At 36.4% G+C, this 25,649-nt stretch overlaps 2 protein-coding genes across 5 annotated transcripts in view; both read left to right on the forward strand.

Moving 5' to 3' along the window:
* Window positions 1–108: 108 nt before the first annotated feature.
* The window catches only part of NT5C3A (5'-nucleotidase, cytosolic IIIA), a 38,785-nt gene continuing 13,244 nt past the window's right edge, over window positions 109–25,649 (forward strand). Inside the window, exons 1-2 of one of the 4 annotated variants that reach the window (XM_061165404.1) lie at window positions 224–322; window positions 23,836–23,890. In XM_061165404.1, the coding sequence (XP_061021387.1) occupies window positions 23,855–23,890 (36 nt within the window). In that variant the 5' untranslated portion in view covers window positions 224–322; window positions 23,836–23,854. Of the gene's footprint in view, window positions 323–19,733; window positions 19,906–23,835; window positions 23,891–25,649 lie in introns of those variants that run through there. The other 3 variants (XM_061165403.1, XM_061165405.1, XM_061165402.1) reach the window with 3 other exon arrangements.
* Window positions 184–19,690, forward strand: LOC133072300 (large ribosomal subunit protein uL23-like). The gene is made up of 2 exons (XM_061165406.1): window positions 184–322; window positions 17,650–19,690. The coding sequence occupies exon 2, from the start codon at window positions 17,698–17,700 to the stop codon at window positions 18,169–18,171; it is 474 nt and encodes a 157-aa protein (XP_061021389.1). The 5' UTR covers window positions 184–322; window positions 17,650–17,697; the 3' UTR covers window positions 18,172–19,690.

Raw genomic sequence — 25,649 nt, forward strand, 5'->3', positions numbered from 1 at the left:
GCCTCCTGCTTCCCGCCGCTGGGCCCTCGTGGGTGGGGCCTCCCTGGGGGCGGGGCTCGTGCAGGGGGGCGGGGCTCGTGCAGGAGGGGCGGGGCGCTCGGGCTTGTCCACCGGCCGGCGTTTCTGAGGCCGGTAGCCGTCCAGCGACCTCTTCTCGAACTGCGAGTCAAAGGAGGCCAGGTCCATGGATCGAGCGGCGGTGGCGAGGGTGGGCGCGGTAGCGAGCGCCAGCGTGTGCGCCCTGGTGGCGGGGGTGGTGCTGGCCCAGTACATATTCACCTTGAAGAGAAAGACAGGCCGGAAGACCAAGATCATCGAAATGGTGAGTGTGGGGGCCCGTCGTGCCGGGGCGCGTGAGGGGTCGGGGTGGTTCGTCCGGCCTCGCCTTCCCGCGCCGACCGCTGCTGGAATGCTGGGGGCCCACTGGGGACCCGTTCGTCCCGCCTGGGGCGACTCCGCGGGCCCGACGACCTGGTCTGGACCCTTGACCGCGGCGCTCGGCTTCCCGTGGGCTTAGTTATATTTCTGAAACAAAAAGGCAGCAAATAGGTAATTCGGAAAAAAACTACCTCCCACAGCAACACCAGTTTTTTCAAGAAATGGAACTTCCTGGGGATGTTTCGCCCTCCTCTTGGCATCCCGGATCAAACCGTTGCAACCATCCAGTTCTGATGGTGGTTTTTGCATCGTGGCTAGGATGTGCTTGGTTATGACAAGGTGTAACTTGTCAGTGGTTAATTAAAGAAATGACAGTTAACCCAGTTGGAGTTCAGAATAGTTTATTTTGTATTTGCAATGTTACTCCTCCTGTCTCAGAACTGCTGGGAAGTATCTTTGTGTTCATATTTTTCCCCCACCAAACCTCTTACATAACGTTTTAGAAATTTATTTCCAATTTTATTGTAAGACAGTACTTGAAGAATTCCATTTGAGGTGCTTTATAGGCAATATTTGCTCCAAAGTTGGGGATGTTTTGTGTTTTAATTAGAGCCCTCTCATCAAGACAGTTTTCTCAGCGAGTTGCATTCTTTGGTACTTTCTGGAGTGAACAGTAACTGTGTATACTCCCAAAAAGGTACTACACACGTGAACTTCTAGGATCTAGTATTGACAGATCAGTGACAGCTTACCACTGTACTAAATAATATAATTTTAGGTTCATATACTGAGAATACTTAGCTTCAACTATATGTTCTAATTGAGCACAGAAACTATTTGTCCCAGTCTTTGCTCTTGGCCCTGGGTTGAATACAAAAATATTCTTTCATAAATAAAAGTTAAAAATGTTAATTCCCCACATGTTTCTTATGCCAATAGTTTTGGTTATTGCTAGGATTAAATTAGTCTTGGATTATTATTGCATAGTCTTTTTTCTCCATTTCTGTACTCATAAGAACAGATGTTGTTAATCTCAAAATTTTCATTTTGTTTATGTTGCTATCCTGCATAGAAAACATTGGTGGCTTCCTTTTGTTACAAACCAAAAATGTATAATATATATGTGGGGGGGGCGGGGACCCACATTGCCATACCTTCTTGTATGTACTTGGACTGTGCATTGGTCTATCACTTCTCTTCTAAACCAAGTAGAGGTAAAAAAAGTCAATGCTTTCACAAAATCCACAATGAAGCCGCTATCTTTAAATATACATAATATGTAATATTAATTCAGGCATAAGGACAAGTAGTATTGTGGCTGCAGCATAATATACAGACGTGTATTTGGAAGGAAGAGATAGGGAATGTGGACAAGGAGACAAAATTGTAAAGGAGTGTTGTAAAGCCATTCCAAAGAGTTTGCCCTTTATTTTTTAGGCAATGGGGAGCCATGAAAGGTAGTTGGACAGGATAATTGCATGTTCAAAAGTTTATTTTATAAAGATCACTTAGGATAAGGTGAAAGGGGAGGGCCTGGAAAGAAGGAAATAATTCAGGAGGATGCTGGCAGTATTCCTTGTGAAAGATGATTAGAGCCTAGACTAGAAAATGAGAGCTCAGAGGATGAACACTTCAGAGATAAAATCAACAGGACTTGGCAATACAAACTCTGGACTCATGCAAACCTAGCTTTGAATCTAGGCTTTCTCATTTATCAAGCTATGTGATCTTGGGCCGGTTTTTTAACTTCTCTGACTCTGTTCACCTATTAATTGGAAGATAATAATACTACCTACTTCATGGGGTAGTTATGAAGTTACATGAATAACGCAGTGGGCATAATTGCTATCATTTTGAGCTTTTCATTATTTAGGATCATTAAAGAGATTAATCACATTGTGGGGATTGCAAACTAAGTGGTAATAATGGCTACATTATTAGCCAAGATCAAAAGGGGGAGAGAGAGAACAGACAGGGACAATGTGGAGCAAATTCACTTTGTCCTGTTTAGCCAAGTAGAAATGTCCATAAATTAGTTACATTAAGTAAAGTGCTTTGAAAAGCAATTATTGCCATATATTGGCCCATAGTAATATACAGTATATACATTACCTGTTGTTGTTATTAGCAACAACTGAAAATGTAGCGCTGGAGTTGAGAAGATAGATTGGGACTAGCAACAGTACTTTCTGAAATGTCTAACTTCTTGGCAGTAATAGTGAAAATGGTTATGATTTCTTATCCATAGCTTTGCAGCAGGATGAAAAGAGAAACCTTGAGAATACTGACAAATAACGGGTGTTCAGTGAAGAAAACAGAGATCTCAGATATGGGAAAAGAGAACACATTACCAAAAAGAAGGGGCAGAGTCAGCAGCGTCAGTCTGCACAGGTCACATGTTGAGCTCAAAGCCATGTGCATTAGACAGCCACTAAAAGAACAACAAAGTGAGGAAGACCAGAAAGTGACTATTAAATGCAAAAATACTCATGCCTTCAGTGTATGTTGTTTTGCTTTGGTTTTGAGTGGTTGGCAGCGTAACCATGTTGGCAGGCAGAAGGACAGTGAGAATGCTTAAAGAAGTGAAAGGAGGAAAGGGAATAATCAATCAATCTGAGTTCTAGAGAAGATAGGAAGGCTGGGGATAGAGAACACAGGTGGACATGTAACCTTTTAAAGAAATAAAGAACAGTCCTCTCTCTTTAAGAATGTACAATAGTCACTCACTATCCTTGGGCAGCTGGTTCCCCGACTTCCTTGGATACCAAACTCCAAGGATGCTCAAGGCCCTTTTATAAAATGGTAAATAGTATTTACTTATAACCTATGCACTACCTCTCATATTTTAAATAGTCTCTAGTTTACTTCTAATATCTAATACAGTGTAAATATTATGTAAACAGTTGTAAATACAATGTAAGTGGTGTGTAAATTGTTGCCAGGGAGGAGCAAATTCAAGTTTTGCTTTTTGAAACTTTCTGGAATTTTTTTCCCCACATATTTTCAGTCCTCCGTTGATTGTATCACTGATGTGGAACATACAGATATGGATGGCTGACTGTACCACTCACTGATTTATAGGTGCTTATTTCAGCATATTTTAATTTATCTTATGTCTTATTTTCAGCCTTATACCAACTGCGTCTACTTACTTCATTCTTTATTTCTGTCCAGTTGACTTAATTTCTCCTACTAAATGGCACCTCTTTCCAATTTTTATATATCAACTCTTTTCCTTTTTTCTTCATTAGCAGATTCATTAGCAGAGTATATTCTAGTTTTACTTTTTACCAAAAGATTAATACTTAATTTTCTCCAATAGGAAAATAATTCCAAAAAAGAAAATGAGATGGTTTAATCTCATTCAGGTTTTTTGATATCCTTTATTGAATCCTCCCAAAGTAATTGGAAGAGGGGGCAGTCAAAGGTACAAACTTACAGTTATAAGATAAATAAGCACTAGAGTTGTGATGTACAACCCTAGCTAACACTATGACTATAGCTAACACTGCTGTAGGATATATAGGAAGGGTAAGAGATTAAATCCTAAAAGTTTTCATCACAAAGAGAAACTTTTTTTCTTTTGCTTTCTTACTGTACGAGATGATGAGTGCCGAGTAAACTGATTATGGTGTTCATTTCACAGTGTACATATGTCAAAGCATTATGCTGTATACCTTAAATTTATAATGATGTATGTTGTTTATATCTATATAAATCTGGAGTGAGGAGCTGCTCCCGAAGTAGGCGTATCTAACCAATGAAATAAAATGGAAACACAAAACCGGAATAAATGTATAGTCTTAACACTATTCCCTAAAGAGCGACAGAGAAGGTGGAAATTATTGGGACAGCAGGAATAAGGGAGATGGAACTGCCCCTTGAAGCTCCCCAACCAGTTTAAACTGTCATTTCTAATTTAAACACATCTCAAGTATTTATGGCTTTCTCGTGAACATCAGCAATTACTCCTTAAATATCTGGTGCTGTTTTTGAAACCTTAGTGTTTTCCTTCCTAGATATAAACTTCTAACAAAATCTTCTTCCTTTCTTCTATCTTAAGATAATATCAGATGTTTTCTGAGTGCTATTCTGTAAGTGGAAAGCCCACTACTGGATCTAAATTTAGATATATTTAGAAAAAGGGCAGGGAAAAACCAAGATTTAAACAACTGCTTCAGGGGGTTAACACTATCACATAGGCTTTTATAATATTTTGATAACTCAACTTTAACTTTTTATGAGTACAGAAGTTTATGACTTCTTGGCACATGTTTTAAATTACTGATTTGTTCTGTGAAGTGTATTCCCTGAATTCCTGTGGCATTTCCTGATGATTTCTCATAATTTAGCAATTTATACACTCTTATATTGTTTACTATAATGTATGTTCTGGTATGTCTGAATTGGTGCATGGTGTTTTGTCATCTTTTTTTATTAATTGCACTTGACTAAGAGAAACAGAGACCCAAAATCCATGGCTTTATTAAACAGTACAGATTTTATTTTTCTAGTGTAACAAGAAATCCAAAAGATAGGCAGTTGCTGGTGTTAACTAAGGGGTACAAGGTATGAAGAGGCCTTTGAAATGTCCGTGGCTTTTCTCACGATCACAAGATGTAGTAGTCCTGGCCAACATCTCCATCTTCCAGACAGCAGAAGTGAGGGAGCAAGGAGAATACTTACTCCATAAGCAAAACTTTTTCCTTATATGTGCTTGGAGGGAACGGTATCATATGGCCACACTGACTGTTCAGTAAGTATTCAATATTTGATCAAATGAAAGTACATATAATATTACAGGTGGTCAGTCAGCTGATAGAAAAATAGAGCATTCCAACTATTCCAAGTACTTGGTAATAATAACAATAGAGGATACAAATTCTGAATAGCTTTGATCTTCTGTCCACCCAAAGAGTAAAGATTTATTCATTCACACCTGAAGTAGCTAGATCTTAGTATTAATAGTTCCTGAGATATGGCCACTGCCTTCATAACACGCTAATGAGATTTAGAAGCTAACCCTAAATAGGTGTCACAACTAGCTTAAAAGCTAAAGTCCTAACAGTATTTCTAGAATGAAAGAATATAAATGTTATAAGAAAGAGATCAACAGAAGGCTTTGTGGCGTTCAAGGGAATAGGAGGTGACATTGGGTAATGTTTGATAGACATGGTGATATTTGAGGGGTAGAAATCATGATGTGTCCAGTGTGAGTAAAATATATCTTCAAATAAGGAAAATACATTAAACTCGTAACTTTGTCAAAGAAAATATCCAAGGTCATCTTGAATCTCCAAATTTGCAAGTACGGAACTGTTTGTACCAGGCATATGATTTTTGTCTTCTCAAAGCACATTTGTCATGTTTCCTGTGTGTTATCCTCATGTAGCAAGTTAACCACATTTTCAACTTCAGTGAAAAGTTTGATCTTTTATCTAGTGAGCTATTTTCATGTTAGCTAGAATAGTTCCTGAAAAAAGTTTAGCTTTACAAATTGGGTTTTTTGCTCATTCCTTTTGTTGGAAATTCATTTACATGACAGATGAAGCCACCCTTGAAACAGATATTAGGTTGACCAAAAACTTTGGTCAGGTTTTCCATAAGGTCTTATATACTAATATTTTAAATTTATCCAATAATTTTGTTTTCTGGCTAAAAGGTATCATATCCTTAAATCCTTTTACTGTCTTCATTTAACAAGTCCCCCCCTCCTCACATGATTCTGAGGCTTACAAAAGTTTGAGAACCATTGAAGTAAACAGTTCAAATTCTTGCCACCAGCATAATTAGGAATTTTACAAGTCACAAAACTTCCAGGTTAATTGCTCACAAATAGTGAAAATTGAGGCTGCCAGAATTTACTGTATGAAGAAGAGAAAGCAGAGTGATGAGAATGTAGGAAAATGAACACTTTCATTTACTCAGGAGGTGGTATACATTGGTTAAGTAAGTAATAGTGCATGGTTAAATTATGCTACATAATTTATATATGGTACATATATAATAAAATATTGTGCAGCTTTGAAAAAGAAAAAAGTAAATCTGTATGAGTTAACATTTTAAAAAGCTCAAAAGATAGTAATTAGGGGGAAAAGGCAAGTTGTAGGACAGTTGTGGTTCCAGAAAAGATATACAAGTATGTGCTTGTTATTGGAGCTTCTTGAGAAACTATACCCGAAGCTGTTTATAGTTGTTGCTGGTGATAGTCGAACTTGGGAGGGTGAGACTATGGAGGAAACCTTCAACTTTATCGTCTTTTAATGTTTCATAATGTTTGAAATAACACGAGCATGTATTTTATTTATTTTTTTAAAACTGGTTAATGAATAGCAATAACATTTTAAAAGGTGTGTGTTGGACCACATTGTAGAAACATCTCCATTATCAGGTGTTTGTAATTAATTTGCTAAGGATCCCTTGAGCTTGTTTTTTTTTTAATTTTTTTTAATGAATAAGATCTGGAATGTGTTTTAGTATGAATAACCTGGTAGCTGAGATAGACTAAGATTGCTAGAATCAGAAGGAGAAGAGTGTAGGAGAAGAAAAAAATAATTTTCCCTCCACCTTTCTAAATTCTCCACTGGGGACCCCATAGCAAGACAAACTAACAAGAGAGAAACAAACAAGCTCATTAACATGTACAATACCAAAGGGAAGTGAGTAACTCCTGGATGGCTTAGAATTAAACCATCTGAAGCTAAAGGCAAAAAGAAGAGTGGAGAAGAGGTGTGGAGGAAGCGAAGTTCGATAAACCTGACCTAGGGTTGATACTCAGATTGAAGTGCATTCTCCATTAATAGATTTCTTGTGCATTAATCATCTTCTCTTCCTCGTACAAAGGGAGATGCAGATGGAGATTTCTTTTATCAAAAAACGTAAATTAAAAAAAAATGTAAATTTCCCTTGGTGGTTTAGTCGCTAAGTCATGTCCAACTCTTGCAACTCCATGGACTGTAGCCTGCCCGGCTCCTCTGTCCGTGGGATCTCTAGGCAAGAATGCTGGAGTGCGTTGCCATTTCCTTCTCCAGGGGATCTTCCCGACTCAGGAATTGAGCCCAGACCTCCTGCATTGCAGGCAGATTCTTTACCTGAGCTACGAGGGTAATGTCTACTTTGTTTTCTAAGCTTCTCTTGTGTCTGCTGTTTCTCTGAAATAATCAGCTCAAAATAATCCTTATGCAAAAAAAGTACACCTTGGGGTGCAAATCTGCCACCCAGGAGGAGCAGGAATTAAAATAAGCCTGGAGTGAAGAGAACGGCTGTGCTCTCTAGGCTGCCATGGGAGCAGCAGAAAGCGGAGGGCTGAAAGTTGACACGTTGCAGAAGTGAAATATATAGGATCTGAAAGGGAGCAGAATTTGTAACCCCAAAATATGCCTCTGTGGTATCAGGGTTATTTTAGGCTGTTTCTCTGTTTTTTTTTTTTTTTTTAAGGGAAAAAGAACAGCTGACCGGGGAGAAACTCTGAGAAAATAGCAGAAGTTACCCTTTGATAAGAGCAGTTTACACTTCTAAGGGAAATTTCCATTTGTGGCGTTGTCTCCCTTTCTGTACCAGGAAGAGGGCAATGACTGAGTCTCTAGAAACTCTTGGGCTTCCCAGGTGGCTCAGTAATTTAAAAAAAAAAATCCACCTGTTGATGTAGAAGAGGCAAGAGATGCGGGTTCATTCCCTGGAAGATCCCTGGAGGAGGAAATGGCAACCCACTCCTGTATTGCTGCCTGAAAATTCCATGGACAAAGGAGCCTGGCAGGCTGCAGTCCGTGAAGTTGAAGAGAGTTGGACACAACTGAGCACATAGACACAAAGAAACTCTCAAAAATCTCAACTCCAGGTAACAACCACACCCTTGTTTATTGAGCTTTGCCTGAAAACCTGGCTTTCCCTTCCCCAGCATCTTTTGTCTTTAGCTTAAGATGGTATGTAGGTGACGTGCTATGCTTAGTCACTCAGTCGTGTCTGACTCTTTGTGACCCCATGGGCTGTAGCCCACCAGGCTCCTCTGTCCATGGGGATTCACCAGGCAAGAATACTGGAGTGGGTTGCCCTGCCCTCCTCCAGGGGATCTTCCCAACCCAGGGATCAAACGCAGATCTCCTGCATTGCAGGTGGAGTCTTTGCCATCTGAGCCACTAATGGCTTGGGTCATTTTGGAGGTTAACTCAGTTTTCCTGGGTATCTCTGATGTAAACAGGAAGTATACTGTATATGTTACTAAACTTGTTTTTCTCCTGTTAATCTGTCTTTCATTACAGTGGAGTTTCAGCCAGTAACCTAGAAGGGTAGAAGGAAAATTGTTTTCCCTCCCCCACAGATTTTATAATTTTGCAAAGTGTTTTGGATTATCCTAAATTTTTCATGGACTTCCCTGGTGGCTCAGACACTAAAGCGTCTGTCTAGAATGCAGGAGACCTGGGTTCGATCCCTGGGTCAGGAAAATTCCCTGGAGAAGGAAATGGCAACCCACTCCAGTACTCTTGCCTAGAAAATCCCATGGACGGAGGAACCTGGTGCAGGCTACTGTCCATGGGGTCGCAAAGAGTCGGACATGACAATGTTCCCTATAATTTATTTAAATACATTTCCATGTATTCCTCTTTCATTTGTTTTTAAAATATTATTGAAAAAAATAAAATAAATAAATAAAATAATTATTGAATTAAGCATACAGAGAATCTGAAATCCTACTTCAATCCTTATTCTCCTTTTAATTATATGTTGTAATTTATGTCTTCACATAATAACTTACTTGAAATCTAATGTCGTGAACCTTACCTGATAGATCAGTTCAGTTCAGTCACTCAGTCGTGTCCGACTTTTTGGGACTCCATGGACTGCAGTACACCAGGCCTCCCTGTCCATCACCAGCTCCTGGAGTTTACCCAAACTCATGTCCATTGAGTCGGTGATGCCATCCAACCATCTCATCCTCTGTCGTCCCCTACTCCTCCCGCCTTCAATCTTTCCCAGCATCGGGGTCTTTTCAAATGAGTCAGTTCTTCGCATCAGGTGGCCAAAGTACTGGAGTTTCAGCTTCAGTGTTTGTCCTTCCAATGAATATTGAGAACTAATTTCCTTTAGGATGGACTGGTTGGATCTCCTTGCAGTCCAAGGGACTCTCAAGAGTCTTCTCCAACACCGCAGTTCAAAAGCATCAATTCTTTGGCGCTCAGCTTTCTTTATAGTCCAACTCTCACATCCATACATGACCACTGGAAAAACCATAGCCTTGACTAGATGGACCTTTGTTGACAAAGTAATGTCTCTGCTTTTTAATATGCTGTGTAGATGTTCCCCCCTTAAAAAAAACAGCGATCAGGGGACTCATGCAATTCTGCCTTTCTACCAGCAGGTGGCAGACTTCCCCTCTCATGGCACAGTGCTTCATTTCTAAATTACCTTTCTTGTTAATACACTTTTATGTTTGTTTACTCTCTGTTGCTTTAACCTGAAGTGAAGCAGAAGGTACCACCCCACAATGTGCCATTTTGGCGTGTGAATTATTTGGCGTTGAAGGCAGTCAAGAAGCAGCTGACTCAAGAAAACCTTTTACCTCCTCCTCACCTGCCTAAAAATTTAGGAAGGAGTCCTGTACCATGAGAGAGCAATTACCAAAGATCACAGTTTTCATCTGGGACATTTCCCTACATAGAGGGACAAATGTTTGCTCACCAAACGTTTGATCTTCCCCTCTTCCTGGGAATTGCCTTCCTCCCCTATGAAGCCCCAGACCCCTGCCTTTTTCCCCTTAGCTCAGCATTGTATAATATATAAGCCTTGATCAATTGCCTGGCTGTCTTTGGGGCTCATATCTTTGTGGGGGCTCTTGTAGCTACGAAGTTAATTTTTTCTGTTAATCTTTCTAGTACAGGGGGATCTCGCAGGAACCTAGAAGGGTAGAGAGAAAATTATTTTTCCTCTCCTCCTAAAATCTATTAAGCTTTGAAATTTAAGCCAAGGAAGACAGTATTTTGCTGTTGCAGATGTAAATGCCATTTGTCTCCTTTTTTCTGATATATGTTCTTCATTTTCAAGGTGTTAATAGGTTACAGAGTTGTTTAGCAGTTGTTGGAGAGTTGCTCAATGTGTTTGGCAAGTTCCTGCTTGTAATTAGGTGGAAGTAGATGATCACAGGTTTAACATGATGTGGGTTCCTGCAAGATCCTTCCTGCCTCTATCTTCTTTGAAGACTTGTCATGGTACAGCCTTCTCATTTACCTTATCTCAGATGTCCTACTCGGAGTCTGGGTTCAAAGTAACACCATCAACAAAAATAATAATAGTTGTGTTATTATACAGTCTTCCCCCATGAACAATTTGTCAGTTCATCTCAATTTCTCTCAGTCACACTTTTAGCGTTCAGAGGGAGTGAGACACTTGATCAATTTTAATACAGGGAGATAGGAAAAACTTGAGAACCTAGCCAAGCTTTATAGCATAGTGAAATGTTACAAAGAAGAAACCCACTGAAGTTCCCTAAGATAAAAAGGGACTACACCAACATTAGAACTGGGAATTAATTAGAAACTGCGTTGCATTTGGCTTAGTCTGGCACTGTCTTGTTATCTTGTATATCCAGATAGTGCCAAGCTATGTTTGCCACATGCTAGTTACTCAGTAAATGTTAATTCTTCTATATTTTTCCTTCTATAAATAAACAAAGCTATTCTTTTCCCATCTTGATTTTAGACATGATGTTTTCATGTAGTATGTTCATACTAAGTAATGCATTTAAAAATTATCTCTAATTTTATTTGATAACAGTATTTTATTTGAGACCTCAGATTTGGAGATAAAAACTGAATGGTTTTATCATATCATACATCTTTCTCAGAGTTAAAAATATTAAAAAGAATGAGAGATATATAGCATTATGCCAAATTTTGAGCAACATTTTTTCGTCTTCATTCCTGCTGTCATCTTTGTAGATGGTTTAGCTGGCCTGGGAAGCACACGTGGAGGATTGGCACATACCATCATGGCATTTTCAGTTAATTTCACTAAGGATAAAGCTACATGCATTTGACTCACTTTTGAGTCCCCTCTGGTATACTTACAGCAAGCACAGATCTTGATTGTTAATAGATTTAATTAACTCAGGGGGTCTACACCATGTGTGGATCTCCAGTCATTTGATTCAGCTGTAGGGGAGTTTTGATGATTGACTCATGAATACCTGAATTATGATTAAGCTTTTTATAAGGAATTTCTCCATTTTTTAATTATTTGCCTATTTTATACTTAGTCTCCCATTGATTCTTCCTCTTTTTATTTCTGAGATAGTATATGCTGATACAAAATTAGTATATCTAGATGAGGGGAAAAAAAGTAATCTGCAATTTTCACCAACCAAAAAAACCCGTATTTAAGTAAATGTACTCCTTTCTCTTTCTATGTACATAACTGCTAAATATAATTTTTCCCATGTGATCATACTATATAACATTGTTTTTTAAAAGATGATTCACTTGTTAATTTATTTCTTAATAACAAACTTACCCTTATTTTAATAACTATACTATGTTACTTTGGTATTATATTATATATGAATATCATCAATTATTTAGCAGGTTCTTCATTGTTGAGCATTTAGCTTGTTTCTTATTTTCTGTTATGATAAATAATGGATCAGTGAACATTCTTGTAGCATCTATGCATGTCCGTGTCTGTTTGTTTAAATGGAATTGTTGGAGCAAAGCCTTTTGAATATGCTGCCAGGTTACCCTCTGGAAAGGTTGTACCAATTTATACTTTCACCAACAGTATATCCAAGTACCTAGCTCCATGTTTTCCTAGAAGTAGGTATCATTTTTTTCCTCATCTTTGCCAAATGATAGCTTTTTTTAAAAAATGTTTCTATTGCTTTTGAAGTGAACGTTTAAAATAATTGACCATTTATTTTCTTCTTTGCTGAATCATCAGTTCTTTGTCTTGATTTGAAAGAATTTTTATAAAATGCTTTTGGCCACGAGAGTATGTTAGAAATACATTTTTCCAGTTTTTTTTTTTAATTTCACTTCCATTTTTGAGTAGCTAAATATGACCCTCCTTTTCATACCTTTGGACTAATTCCTTATAGAATGTTTTGCTGACCTTAATTTGCACATAACTCTTCATTTACACATATGACTTCATTTTATAGCCAGGGTAGGAAAATATAGCATATTGTTTAGTTTGTATGGCTTACTCACTAGTTTATCCTCCCAGTCATAGAATGAGGAAGGCTACTGCAGAAAAGATAGTAAAGTGTTATGATTTTGTCCCAATAGATAATTTTCATTTCACTTCATAAATATGACTTAACATATACTGCCCATTGCTTCTACAGAGGTGTATAGTAACATTATATATACTTTCTTTTATTTGGGGATATATAAGTTTTAAAAAATAATCTTTATTTTCTTCTAAGTATATTATTCATTACAGAAAATTTAGAAAATACCAAGAGTATATAGTCATTTGTGACCGTGTCATTTCTCTTTGATAACTATTAATTGATTTTTGGAATATATTTGGTTCAGTCATGTTAGATGGTTATTATATTAAATTTAGTTTGTTACTGGTTTATTATTTAAACTTTTATATGTTTATTCAAAGTGAAATTAGGTATGTTTTCTCTTTTTGTCTCTTTTTGAGAGACTTTTGTCTTAGAGTTTTATACTAGTTAGTTCAGAAAAGAAATTGGATAGTTATTTCACGTGTTATAGTTTATCTAGCATGGAGCTATCTGTTAAAGTTTGAAAGAGCTCAAAAATACAAAACTGACCACAAAGCTTTTTAAAGGCCATTTTCTACCAAACTTATTTTTGTAAGTTCTAATGAACAAGTGTTCCACTGTTGGTTTTGGTTTGGTTTGGTTTGGTTTGTTAAAGTACAGCTGACTTTAATGTGTTATTGTGTAATTAGTTTAACACATAAACTAACGTGTTAGTTTCTGGTGTACAGCTAGATGATTCAGATATATTTTTATAGATATCCTTTTTCAGATTCTTTTCTGTTACACTTAATTACAAGATACTGAATATAGTTCCCTGTGCTATACAGTAGGACCTTGTTTATTTTACACATAGTGGCTTTTCTGCTACTCCCAAACTTCTAATTTATCCCTTAGTTCCCTGTACTATACAGTAGGACCTTGTTTATTTTACACATAGTGGCTTTTCTGCTACTCCCATACTTCTAATTTATCCCTTCTCCCATCCCTTTCCCCTTTGACAACCATAAGTTTGGTTTCTGTGTCACACATTTCATTATTGAATGTAATATGTATTATCAAGAGGCTTCCCAGGTGGTGCAGTGGTAAAGAATTTGCCTGCCAACACAGGAGACGCAGGTTTGATCCCTAGGCTGGGAAGATCCCCTGGAGTAGGAAAAAGCAGCCCACTCCAGTGTTCTTGCCTGGCAAATTCCATGGACAGAGGAGCCTGTGGGACTACAGTCCATGGCGTTGCAAAAGTCAGGCATGACTGAGCAACTGAGCACACATATGTTGCCAAAATTCTAAGATTAAGTTCTTTGGTTTGCTGTGTTGAGTTATTAACTATTCAAAGAAGTTTTGAAGGGGTTATATTTTATGTTTTCTTCTACTTACACACTTCTAAAAACTCAGGTTATCAACCACTGATATCATCCATTTGATTTTAAATAATTCTTTGTTATAAGTTATTAGTTTATAAACTTGAATCTCTTTCAGTAATTTTCTTCATTGTTTTCTTACCTTATTACTTTTTAAATGAGTTTGTTTAGCATAGCTAAAAGAAGGGATAGTAAGTTCAGTCTTTGTATTCTCCTTTAGGTGTACTGGATATAATAACACCAATAACAAAAGCCATTAATGGCATAACTGTTTCTTACCACTTTTAATATAACTCATACCAAAGTAGTAATCCCAAGCAATATTGTTTCCTTTCAACATATAGAATACCAACTGTGTGATGTGGAAAGAGTCCAAAATTAAAACAAAAGTTTTTCTTGCTGTTTTATTTCAAGCACAGAAATTTAGACATAATAAAACAGGAGCATCAATTTCAATGCTGAGCATCTTGAATAATTACTACTATTAATAGTACATTTGAAAGGAGAGGAAGGAAGACAGACTTCCTTCATTTATGGTATTGTCTTACACCCAGTTTTCTTGAACTTGACTTACTTTATACAACATAAATGTCATTTCCTCTAAAGGAGTTTACAGAATTTATTACTTTTTAAGTGAAAAAATAAAAAGATACAGACTATGTTCAAGAACTTCATTTGAGTTTCTGAAAATTAAGTTACTCAATCCTAGATTGTTGCATAGAGTTTTTAAGAAATGCATTGAGACCAGACCCATAGGTTTTCCTCAGTTTGTGTATATGTGTGAAAATTCATAAATGCAGCAATAAGCTCTGCTAACAGTCACCAAATAGGATATGTTTTTGAAATTACTTTAAATGAGAAAAAAACTTATAGGAAAATCTTTATTTACTGTTCATTTTCCCAGCATGTAATAGTTCATTATTTTCAGCTCTGTTTTTGCTCATTAAATATTTTAAACCATATTCATATAAACATTTATATCATTTCTTTCAGTTTTATTTTGACAATCACACTGTTGAAGTTAGTTGACTTTTTTTTTTCAGAGAAGTTATGATAGAAGTCAGATGCCTAGACAGGTGTTTTGCATGTTTAAAAAAATGGTCTTGCTGTTTACGTCATACAACAACTAGCAGAAACAAGTTTTGCAAGAGTCCTTATAGAGAGCATTACATCTCATCTATGGATTGTCTTCCTTATATGACTTTATTGCTTGGTTTGGAATAACTTCCTAGGGTGTCACAGTCAAGTTCAGGTTGAAGTTTAAAATTACATTACATAGAGGAATGATAATTGGATTATGATAAACTGTAGTTAAGTCATAGGCTGGATTATTGAGAAATAACTGTATACCACAAGTTTTATGTGGGATTATGAAGTGGTTTTTTTCATATACAACTGTTAATTAATGCAATACCTTTATTCTCTTTACTCCCTGACCAAAGATTAAAGACAAAATCAATTAATAAGTTATTAAGATTTAAATGGATAGATTTTCTCTGGACTTTGTTTTTTTATTATTTCAAAACTTTTGATGGCAAAGTATGAAGTGATCATTTTTAGCTTTTCAAGTTAATTGAAAATTGACAACATCTAAACATTGTAACAAGTTATTCAGAAGTACAAATGAATATCCCTTTCTATAGTGATAAAGACAGCCAGTTTCAGTGTTATAAGGAGAGAAAAATCTGCCAAATATTTCACTCCCGCATGATTCTTTGCTCTTTGGTATATCAGTTTCAGGTTTAGAGTTTCATTAGGAGTGGTATGAGTAATTACTGTTTCTATGACAGTGAATAAAGAAACTCCCAGGCAACAAGGCCCAGTCATGTCCAGAGATGAAAGTCCACTGTGTGCTGTTAAAAGAGTCTGCGTTTATGACCTCTATATGATTTCTTCCTGGATCTGTTAAATCTCCTCTCAAAAAAAAAAAAAAAAAAGATCCTAGAGCTATTTGAAACAAAATTCATTTTCTTTCATTCAGTATTTTGCATCTGTCCTTCTTCCTTTTTCCTGGCGATTTTCAAAACATTGTTCTTTTTGATACACATCTTTAGTCCTCTATGTAAGTGTCATGCTTATATTATTGCCTAGAAACAGTGCTGATGGAGTAAGGAAAAAGAGTCTTCCAGCTCATGTATGTAAGTAATAAGTGACTTCTCCCAGACCTTAGATTCCTTATCTATAATGAAAAGGGAAGTATTATCTTTCTCTTAGGGTTTTACTGATTAAATTACACAGGCATACCTCATTTTACTGCACTTTACATATTGCATTTTTTACAAATTCAAGGTTTGTGGCAATTCTGCATCAAGCAAGTCTGTTGGCACCATTTTCCCAACAGCATTTACTCACTTTGTGTCTCACATTTTGGTAATTCTTGCAGTGTTTCAAACTTTTTCATTGTTACCCTATCTGTTGTGGTCTGTAATCAGGGATCTTTGATGTTACTATTGCAAAAAAATTCTGATTTGGCTGGAGGCTCAGGTGATTAGCACTTTTTAGCAGTAAATTATTTTTAAATTAAGGTATATAAATTATTTTTTTAGACATAGATGGACACCTCACCAGACACACATTCCCATCCCCATGGCATATACTCACTTACTGGATGGAATTCAAAGGCAGACATTATCTCCTACATATGGTCAGGAATCAGTACTCATATTTCGTCTCTTCTCTACTCTCCTTAGAGTAACAGGACAAAACACCATCAGAGCCAAAGCCTTCTATCTCTCAGAGACCAAAATACCCCTCTTGATAAGAAACTAGCCCTCTTGGTTCTCATGCTGTGTTTTGTTTTGTTTTAGGGTCAACTGGCTGAATTCTCTGCTTTAGAAATATTCTTCAAAATAATCAATCCGTGTGATGTTGACTGGTTCTGATTTTCTTTTAAACTTTCTTTTCTGATTATGGACATGATTGGTTCGACTACTATAACATTTTAATAAGCCATTTCCCCCCAAGGAACTCACTTGTTTTATATAGCTCAGAAAATAAAAATGGCCCTTTACTCCCATTACTGATACTGTCTTATGTGTTCTACTTTAGATTTTCCTGTGCTTATTTAAAGATTTTCCCCAAAAAATTGGACTCTGGCTATCAATACTCTCATAACTCCTTTCACTCAATAATAAATCATGCATATCTCAGTATATCTGTAAATATTGATCTCACAGAGCAGTACTGTATATTGATTTACAGGCATGGATTCTGAAGTCACAGAAACCTGTGTTTGAATCCATTTCTGCCTTTTGCCAACTATGAGGATACTAGTAGCACACACCTTCTCGGGTTATAAGATGAGATGAGACGAGGTACGTCAAGTGCTTAAAAGTGTCTGGCACTCAGTAAACATACAGTAGATTGTAACTGTTTATAGTAATCATCTTTGAGAACTGTATGATTTTTATGTGTATTCCACAATTTATTCACCTCCCTTGTGTCAATAAACATTTAGATACTGGGCATTTAGGGTGTTTACAGTTTCCCAGTATTATCAAGTAACTCTGCCATACACATCCTTACAACTCAATCTTCATACACTGCCCTATTTCCTTAGGGTAAAGTCCTTAGGACATAAAATTGGTCGGTCAAAGGGAATGTGTATTTCTAAAGCTTTTAATAGTATTTCTAAATTCCCCTCCTAAAAGGTTGTGGAACTCCAACTCCACCATTTTTTATTGTTTTCTTTAGATATGATTCATCTGGAGTGATCTTTTAAAAAGATATCTTTAGCTTTTCATGAAGATGGTGCCGAAGGTGAAGAAGGAAGCCCCTGCCCCTCCTAAAGCTGAAGCCAAAGCAAAGGCTTTGAAGGCCAAGAAAGCAGTGTTGAAAGGTGTCCACAGCCACAAGAAAAAGAAGATCCGGACGTCACCCACCTTCCGGCGGCCCAAAACACTGAGGCTCAGGAGGCAGCCCAAATATCCTCGGAAGAGCGCCCCCAGGAGAAACAAACTTGACCACTATGCCATCATCAAATTCCCCCTCACCACCGAGTCAGCCATGAAGAAAATAGAAGACAACAACACACTGGTATTCATTGTGGATGTCAAGGCCAACAAACACCAAATTAAACAGGCTGTGAAGAAGCTCTATGACATTGACTTGGCTAAGGTCAATACTCTGATCAGGCCTGATGGAGAGAAGGCATATGTTCGACTGGCTCCTGACTATGATGCTTTGGATGTTGCCAACAAAATTGGGATCATCTAATCTGAGTCCAGCTGGCTAATTCCAAATATGAAAGTTTTCACTATGTAAAAAAAAAAAAGATATCTTTAAAATTCTTGTCAGTGCTAACCATTTTAATATATTAAAGGACAGTTTAGTCAACACATTCATACACAGCACAGAGGTGTTTTCAAAATGGATCACCTAGTTGCCCTTAAGCCTCCATTGTTGTTGGGTAGTCACTTAAGTCGTGTCTGACTCCTGCAGCCACTTGGACTGGAGCCCACTAGGCTCCTCCGTCCATGGGATTTCCCAGACAAGAATACTGGCATGGGTTGCCATTTCCTTCTCCAGGGGATCTTCCTGACCCAGGGATCAAACCTGTGTCTTCTGCATTGACGGGTGGGATCTCTACCACTGAGCCATCAGGGAAGTCCTGAGCCTCCATTACTAGAATATAAAAGATTTTCCTCTAAGAGGAATATTATGTTGTCAATCTTCTCATCTTATTAAAATAAGGTAGTAATGCCAAATTTTTAACATTTGGTAGATACCAAGTTTGGGTAATTTGTTAGTGGCCTTTTTTAAAAACAACTTTTAAATTTTTTGTATCATTTGTAGCACAGAGTGCTACTTCACAAAGTCTGATTACTGAAATGTTATGTTGGTTCAGTTTGCTTTGAGTATAGACAAGAAAAGGCTAGTATACAAATTTATTTACATGAGTGTAGCGTAGCCCTGTTCCTCATGATAAAGCTTCCCAGAGCCAGTAACGTAACTTATCTATCAGGCCCTGCCACATGGTATTAGCATATTTAATCCTACGACTTAGGTTAAAAACAAGACTGATTTCTCTTTAAAGGTTAAAATATTTACCTTCACAACAGTTTGCTTTCATTTCCAGCAGGAAGGGAGCTTTTTCAGTTTTTTAACCATAAAAATTAATTTTCAATCTGTTCAGATTTTTTAATAGATCCGTGCATGGTCTTGTTGAAATTTAGAGTGTAGGAAAATATGAAGAAACACATAAAAATCACTTTAAATCCCACTACCCTGCAATGAAGATTGTTAACAACTTACCACACTTTAATGCAAATGTTGTTTTTCACATGTCTTACATGAGCTAATCTTTTTAAAGCTGTAAAATACACATGACAGAGTTTACCATTTTACCTGTTTTTGCGTGTACAGTTCAGTGGCATTAAGCGTGTTGACATTGTTATGAAACCACCACCACTGCTGCCATCCATCTCCAGAACACTTCATCTTCCAAACTGAAACTCTGTACCTGTTGAGCAATAGCTCCCCGCTCTCCCCTCCCCCCAGCCCTGGCAAAGAGGACCTGGTCTTTTTCACCTTGTATTAAAATATCATATTCGTACGGAGAAGTACACACACGGCAAGTGAGCTGACAACTGAATCACATAATGAGGAAGAGGGTGTTTTCAAGTGTGAAAACTATTGAGGTTCCTCTTTTCTTTGCAGAGCAAGTTGGCAGTGCTCTAATAGTACAGATTTACCTTCTCTTCCTTAACTGCCACATTGTTTTCTCTGATCCTGTTCTGTAGACTGGCTGGTGACGAGTGCAGAGCTAGCAAGCCTGTCACCAGAGCATAATAAAGCCCTGTGTGGTGACGCGTCACAGGGCCGATTTTGCGTGGAGTGTGTTGGCCGAGGCTGCTGGGACCGCCCCCGGCTGCACCTTGCGCTATATTAGTGCTCCTCAGACAGGAAGAATTTTCTTTCGCTGCTGTAGCTTGTCCGGTTACCTTCAGGGTAAGTTCACATAAACAGTGAGTTTCTCTTGTTGAACTTCATCTGATTCTTAACTTGATTCTGTGTCTTCTTGAAATCTTAGGCATTTAAAAATCCAAATTAAGTAAATTAAAATAGAATGATCCCGTGTAACACAAAACATCTTTATCGTTTGCAAAGATATGAATATGGAAAACCTTGCAGTGTCTTGGGTCTCAGAAGTGCTCATTTGTAGGACCTAATTTTAAGAGCTTCTTGTTTCACACGTAGATGTTAAGAAAAAGCCATGTACCCTCAGAAGTCTCTTTTCAGGGGGAAGAAAAAATCCAATCTTGTTGTTCATTTAGTTGTTGTGTGACTCAGTTTTGCTGGTAGCCACATGATTTGTGTACCTAGGATTAGGAACTTTTTATTATTGCTAATAATAAAGATAATTAATTTTTATTTTGTGCCTATAAGCTTTATCCAGGATATCATGGAATGGATTTATAATAGTTATGTTTTATAAATTGATAAAAGCTGGATTACTGTATGAAAGGATTATAAAACACCATATGATGAAAATTAAGATTCAAACATATACATTACCATCGATTCAAACATATGTATTACTAAACAGCCTAGAATGGTGTGGTTAACTGAGATTTAAATAATTGAATTTGCCTTATTTTTTATAGTTAGCTAATGCAGCAGATCATTTCTTAAAGGTAGTTTACTTGGTTTTTATTGGCAGCCTGTATCCAAGCCCTACACCTCTGGATATTGTTTACTACCTATGCTGTTGTTGTAGGACAAATTGAAGGACAGAGTAACTCAAGAGTATTCTGAGGGTAATCAGTATAAATTACCTATTTTCCCTGTGCCTTGGTTTTCTTATCTTGAAAAACAGTATTAGGCAGTAGGGCAGAGGAGGTGTGGAGGGTAGATGAAGACATTCTAAGCTCTGAGATTGTGGATTTTCATAAGTATCTATAAAATTCTGAGAAGCCACGTTTTGCCATTTAAGAAAATTGGCATAAATTTCCAATTTTTAAATAACCTTTGAAATCTGTTTTCTTCTACCACCTTCTTCTACTCTCCCACCTTTTGCTATTCAGTTTCATTTTTGTTTTTTGTTTGTATCAAGAGACAGTTTCACTTTCCAGTTTTTACTTTTTATTGTTGCTATTTTTTTACTGCTGCCTTGAAAATCTAATCAGGGAGAATTCTTTAAATGCCCTCCAAGAAACTGATTTTATAATGTTTTACAAATAATGAATTTATAGTTCGATCTTCCATGTGCTGATCACCCTAAGTGTTATTATTAAAAACCCAAGCTTAGGACAAGTAATGTATGTTGCCAGAGATATGCAGTAAGATTTTTAGGACTGTTGCTGATACCCTGTCCATATTGTAGTAATACATACCTTAATATAAGTAGTATACAGTTTATCGTTCAAAATTTCATTACTTTATTGTATAGTTTAAATGTTTCTGAAAGTAGCATACTTAAAGCAGAATCACAGCTTTTTAAGCTAATAATATCAATAAATTTTAATATTTTTTCGCTTTACTCTAAGACAGTCAAAAGGGCCTTTAAAAGTATTCAATTTGCATTCAGATACTTTAAAACTGTATAAAGGCAAATCAAATGTTTCACTTGATACAGAAATTTTCATTGATTTATAAATAATTTCAAGGGGTAAAAATATTCATCTCAGAATGAAATACCACAATAGCTAAAACTTGTCAGTTCTCAAGTTTATGCTATGCAAGTGAAGTTCTTCTTACCTCTCGCTTCAGTCTTTAGCCTTGTCCTACATATTCCTTGTAACGAACACTGTTACAGTAGAGACCTTAAACTCATAGCAAAAGAACACAAAGTAATTTTTTTTCCAGTTTCCACATTTTCCAGTCCACATTTAAAGATTCCCAATACTTTGAAACTTCAAAACTTTCTTAGAAGTTCATAGTTCAAGGGTAATATTTTCTATATTTGAACAAGTCTTCTGCACTCGATTTGTTTTTTTCAGCAACTCTTCTCTTGAAGCATCTGCAACAGATGACTGCTGGCAAAGTAAGCCAGAACTTTATATACCAAGTATAGGTTTACAAGCCTATTGGTTTAAAAATACTCTGCCCTAATTTTCAGTGTCTTCCTTAGAGTACTGCCGGAATGCTGACATTTATACCTTAGTCGGTACACTTCTGTAATGATAGTGATTTTTCTATTAGGACTAGAGTATCACTTGTGTGAGATTATCTTTGAATAAGAATAAATTCTGAAAAAAAAAAAAAAAAAGAATAAATTCTGGTCAGATTGCCATTGAGGACTAGGAAGAATGAAATATTGTCACTTGAGATTTATGTAGTATCTAGTAAGCTATTTAGGTTTGCTTAGTCCTAAAGTTGGCCTTTTTACTTATTATCAAATCAAATTTCTGATAACTCTTTGTTTAATTTGTATTTTGTTTAAATAAAATTAATGGAGGTCATGAGAAAGATGATTAACTTTCTTACCTACTGACACTGGCTTTTTTTTTTCTCCCTTTCCTTTTCTGCTGAACATGAATGAAAGCTCCAAAAAGAGCCATAGTTGAGGATGGAGAGTAGAGAGGGATTGGGTCTGCTGGGCTACACCTAACCAAAGATTTTAGATTCCCAGATAGTAAAATGTATTCTTCACTGCTTGAATTGTTTCTTTTAGGTTTTTCAAATGTGTCAGAATATGTAATTTTTTTTTTTAAAGCGTCACTGTACTTTTTCACATTCTCTTTCTTTTTTTTCAAGCTAATAAAATGGTTTTATTTAAATAGTGCCTTCTGAGAAACCTAGAAACCCTTTTCAGATATTAAACATTGAAGAAAAGCCATAAGCATTTCATAGTTTATAGTTTGGATTCCCTAAATGAAGAAACAGACTTGCTAGGCAATTTCAATGACAATATTTTTCACATGTGAAAAAATGGAGGTATCCTACTATTTAAATATTGTTTATCAACTCTAAGATGCCATCAATTATAAGATCATCGACTTACTAGCAGCCCTTCTGAGAGGGGTGGGAAACACTTTTTCAAGTAAGATATTTCCCAATTTTATGTACTTTAAGTGGAATAGGGAAAGGGTTTTAGAATTTCAGAATTTTTTTATATCTGCTACACATGTTTTAATTATAAAGAACATTCATCTAATGTTCAACTTCTGTTACCAGAGTCTAAGAAAAAGTCAGTTTTTTCCTCTCAGCTAACTTACCCTGTTTAAATAGTGCTTTCATTATAAAATTTTGCTTACCTAGAATAAAGAAAGTAGAGTCATTTGAGGAGCAAAAATAAATAATTTCCCTTAAGATTTATACTGCAAAAATGAAACTTAGTATAATAAGATGTCTTACCCAAAACCCTTAAATGATCATTCAGTTAAACACTATCACTTAACCTATTTTGTGCCAGATACTATGCTAGATTCAAACACAAGTCAAATCTTAGTCACAGCTTTTCACAAAATTAAAGATTTTAATATGAAAAAGTTGAAGAATAAATCTGACTTCTGTGGATTATGTTTCTCCTTACATTCTGTTTGTATATTTCTTCACTGATTCAGGATTAATAATGCATGATTTTCCCACAAACTTCATCCTTACATGTAGAGAAGATGTTGATAAAGTGCTCATGCAATAAAACATTTTTTTCCAAATATATACTTCACTTTAACTCTTTATTCAAATCTTATTAAACCATATAAGTTCTTATAGGAGAGCTGCAAGTTCTCCGTACAAAATTTTTAGCCCAAAACTTTGTGAGATAGAGTAAAATCTTTGCTGAGCTTCTTAGGAAAGAAAAAAGCTGCCTTCAGTAACTTAGTATTTCAGTCAAACCAAAAGTGTATTAACATACAGGAAGAGCCTGAAATGTCTGTGTGTCACATGTACCTTTTTTCTCTCTCTTTTACTGTGACATCACCTGGGAAAATCCAGAAGATTGGATAATCAAGAAATGCTTAATCAAGACTCTGCCGTACATGTGAAAATGGTGGGTATTTGACTGTTTCCAGTTCTATTAATGGTGAATCTGCACCACTCTTACCTCTGTCTTTAATCAGATAATTAATTAAGGGACTGTAACTTTACACAGACCTTTCTTCACAATGTTAGACACGCAACAGAACTTCAAATACTTGTTGAATTTCCTTGGAATTTTTTTTGCTTGAAATATAATGTGCATTAAAATGTTTTTCAGCAGATAAAATGATTACCCCATTCCTTTTTTGTGCTAAATTTTCCTTGCTCAGTAACAGCACAGTTACATCATACAACATGTGATCTTTTATCTTAGGCCTCTGAATTAAAATGACGAGCATTTAACTAATTTTTAAAAACTTTTTGAACAGCAGTAGCTTTCATTGCATTATACACATTAGGATGAGGTAGGGAAAATATAGGGTTTGGCTTCAGAAGTGGCTTCAGATCTTAACTCAGTCCTTATTAGCAGTGACATCCTTGAATGCAGGCAACCATCTCACCTTTAAGAAATGCACATGAGTGCTCGCTTCGGCAGCACATATACTAAAAAAGAAATGCACATGAAACCACCAGTCTTCTGTTGTCCTTATTCGTATCTTTTCCCAGCTTTATTAAGATGTAATTAACCAATAAAATTATAAGCTACTTAAAGTGTCCAATGTGATTATTTGATATGAGTATACATTGTGAAAGTTTACCCCCTTTAGTTACCATGTCCATGACCTCACAAACATACCTTTTTTTTTCGGAGAATATTTGAGTTCTACCTTTGGAGTAAATTTCAATTATATAATAGTAATAATCACCATGTTATACATTATATCCTTTGACCTTATTCATCTTATAATTGAAATGTCCTGATGCATATTTAATGAAAAGGTATATATATAAAGCACTTAAAAGCACATGGTAAGCACCCAGTGAACGTCAGTCTCCTCTATTATTGTTTTATGTAAGTAGGATTTATTTGTAAATGTGGGGGAAATTATGTCCATCTTTATTCAGTCACAAAATTTTAAAAATCACTATTTCTTTCTCTCTTTTAAAGAGGGCAGCTGCTCCATGATCTCTTTCTTATTTTCTCTTTCTGTTCTTTTTGTTCTTCCTTTTCTCTATTTTTTCATGCTTTTTCTAATTTTCTTTTTCTGGTTTGAACCTATAAACCAGAACTTGGCGTGCAAGCAGCTTTGTGTCACCATTAGTAAATCTCTTGTTTCATTTAACTTTCCTCATCCAGTGTGTGATGGGAGGTTAAAATTTACTCAGAGTGCTGATAAAGCTTGTCAGCAGTGTACTTAGAGCTCTTAGGATGAAGCGTATGAAATTGCTGATTCTTTAATACATGAAATAACAGTCCAATGTTGGCAGTTTTATATGGTTCAATCTAATACTTGAACATGACCTTTGCATCCATTGCATGATTGGTATTTGATTTACTGATACTGAGCATAAATATCTCTGAATTATGTCAGTCTAAACTCATTTTCTTGCTTGAGTTGATTTTGTTTTTTTCCGAAAATGAATACAAGTGATATAAAAAATCCTACCATATAATTTGTTGTTACCAGGGTCTACCATGTGTCTGCTTAAGAAGCAAGTTGCAGTGTAGTTGGGGCTTCCCTGATACCTTCCCTGATACCAGCTCAGCTGGTAAAGAATCCACCTGCAATGCAGGAGACCCCAGTTCGATTCCTGGGTCAGGAAGATCCCCTGGAGGAGGGCATGGTAACCCACTCCAGTATTCTTGCCTGGAGAATCCCCATGGACAG

Source organism: Dama dama, chromosome 18, assembly GCF_033118175.1.
Source record: "Dama dama isolate Ldn47 chromosome 18, ASM3311817v1, whole genome shotgun sequence".
In the NCBI taxonomy this organism is placed as follows: Eukaryota; Metazoa; Chordata; class Mammalia; order Artiodactyla; family Cervidae; genus Dama; species Dama dama.

Bases quoted from the DNA above. Each gene is read 5' to 3' on its own strand.
- LOC133072300 (XM_061165406.1), top strand. From the start codon at position 17,698: ATGAAGATGGTGCCGAAGGTGAAGAAGGAAGCCCCTGCCCCTCCTAAA.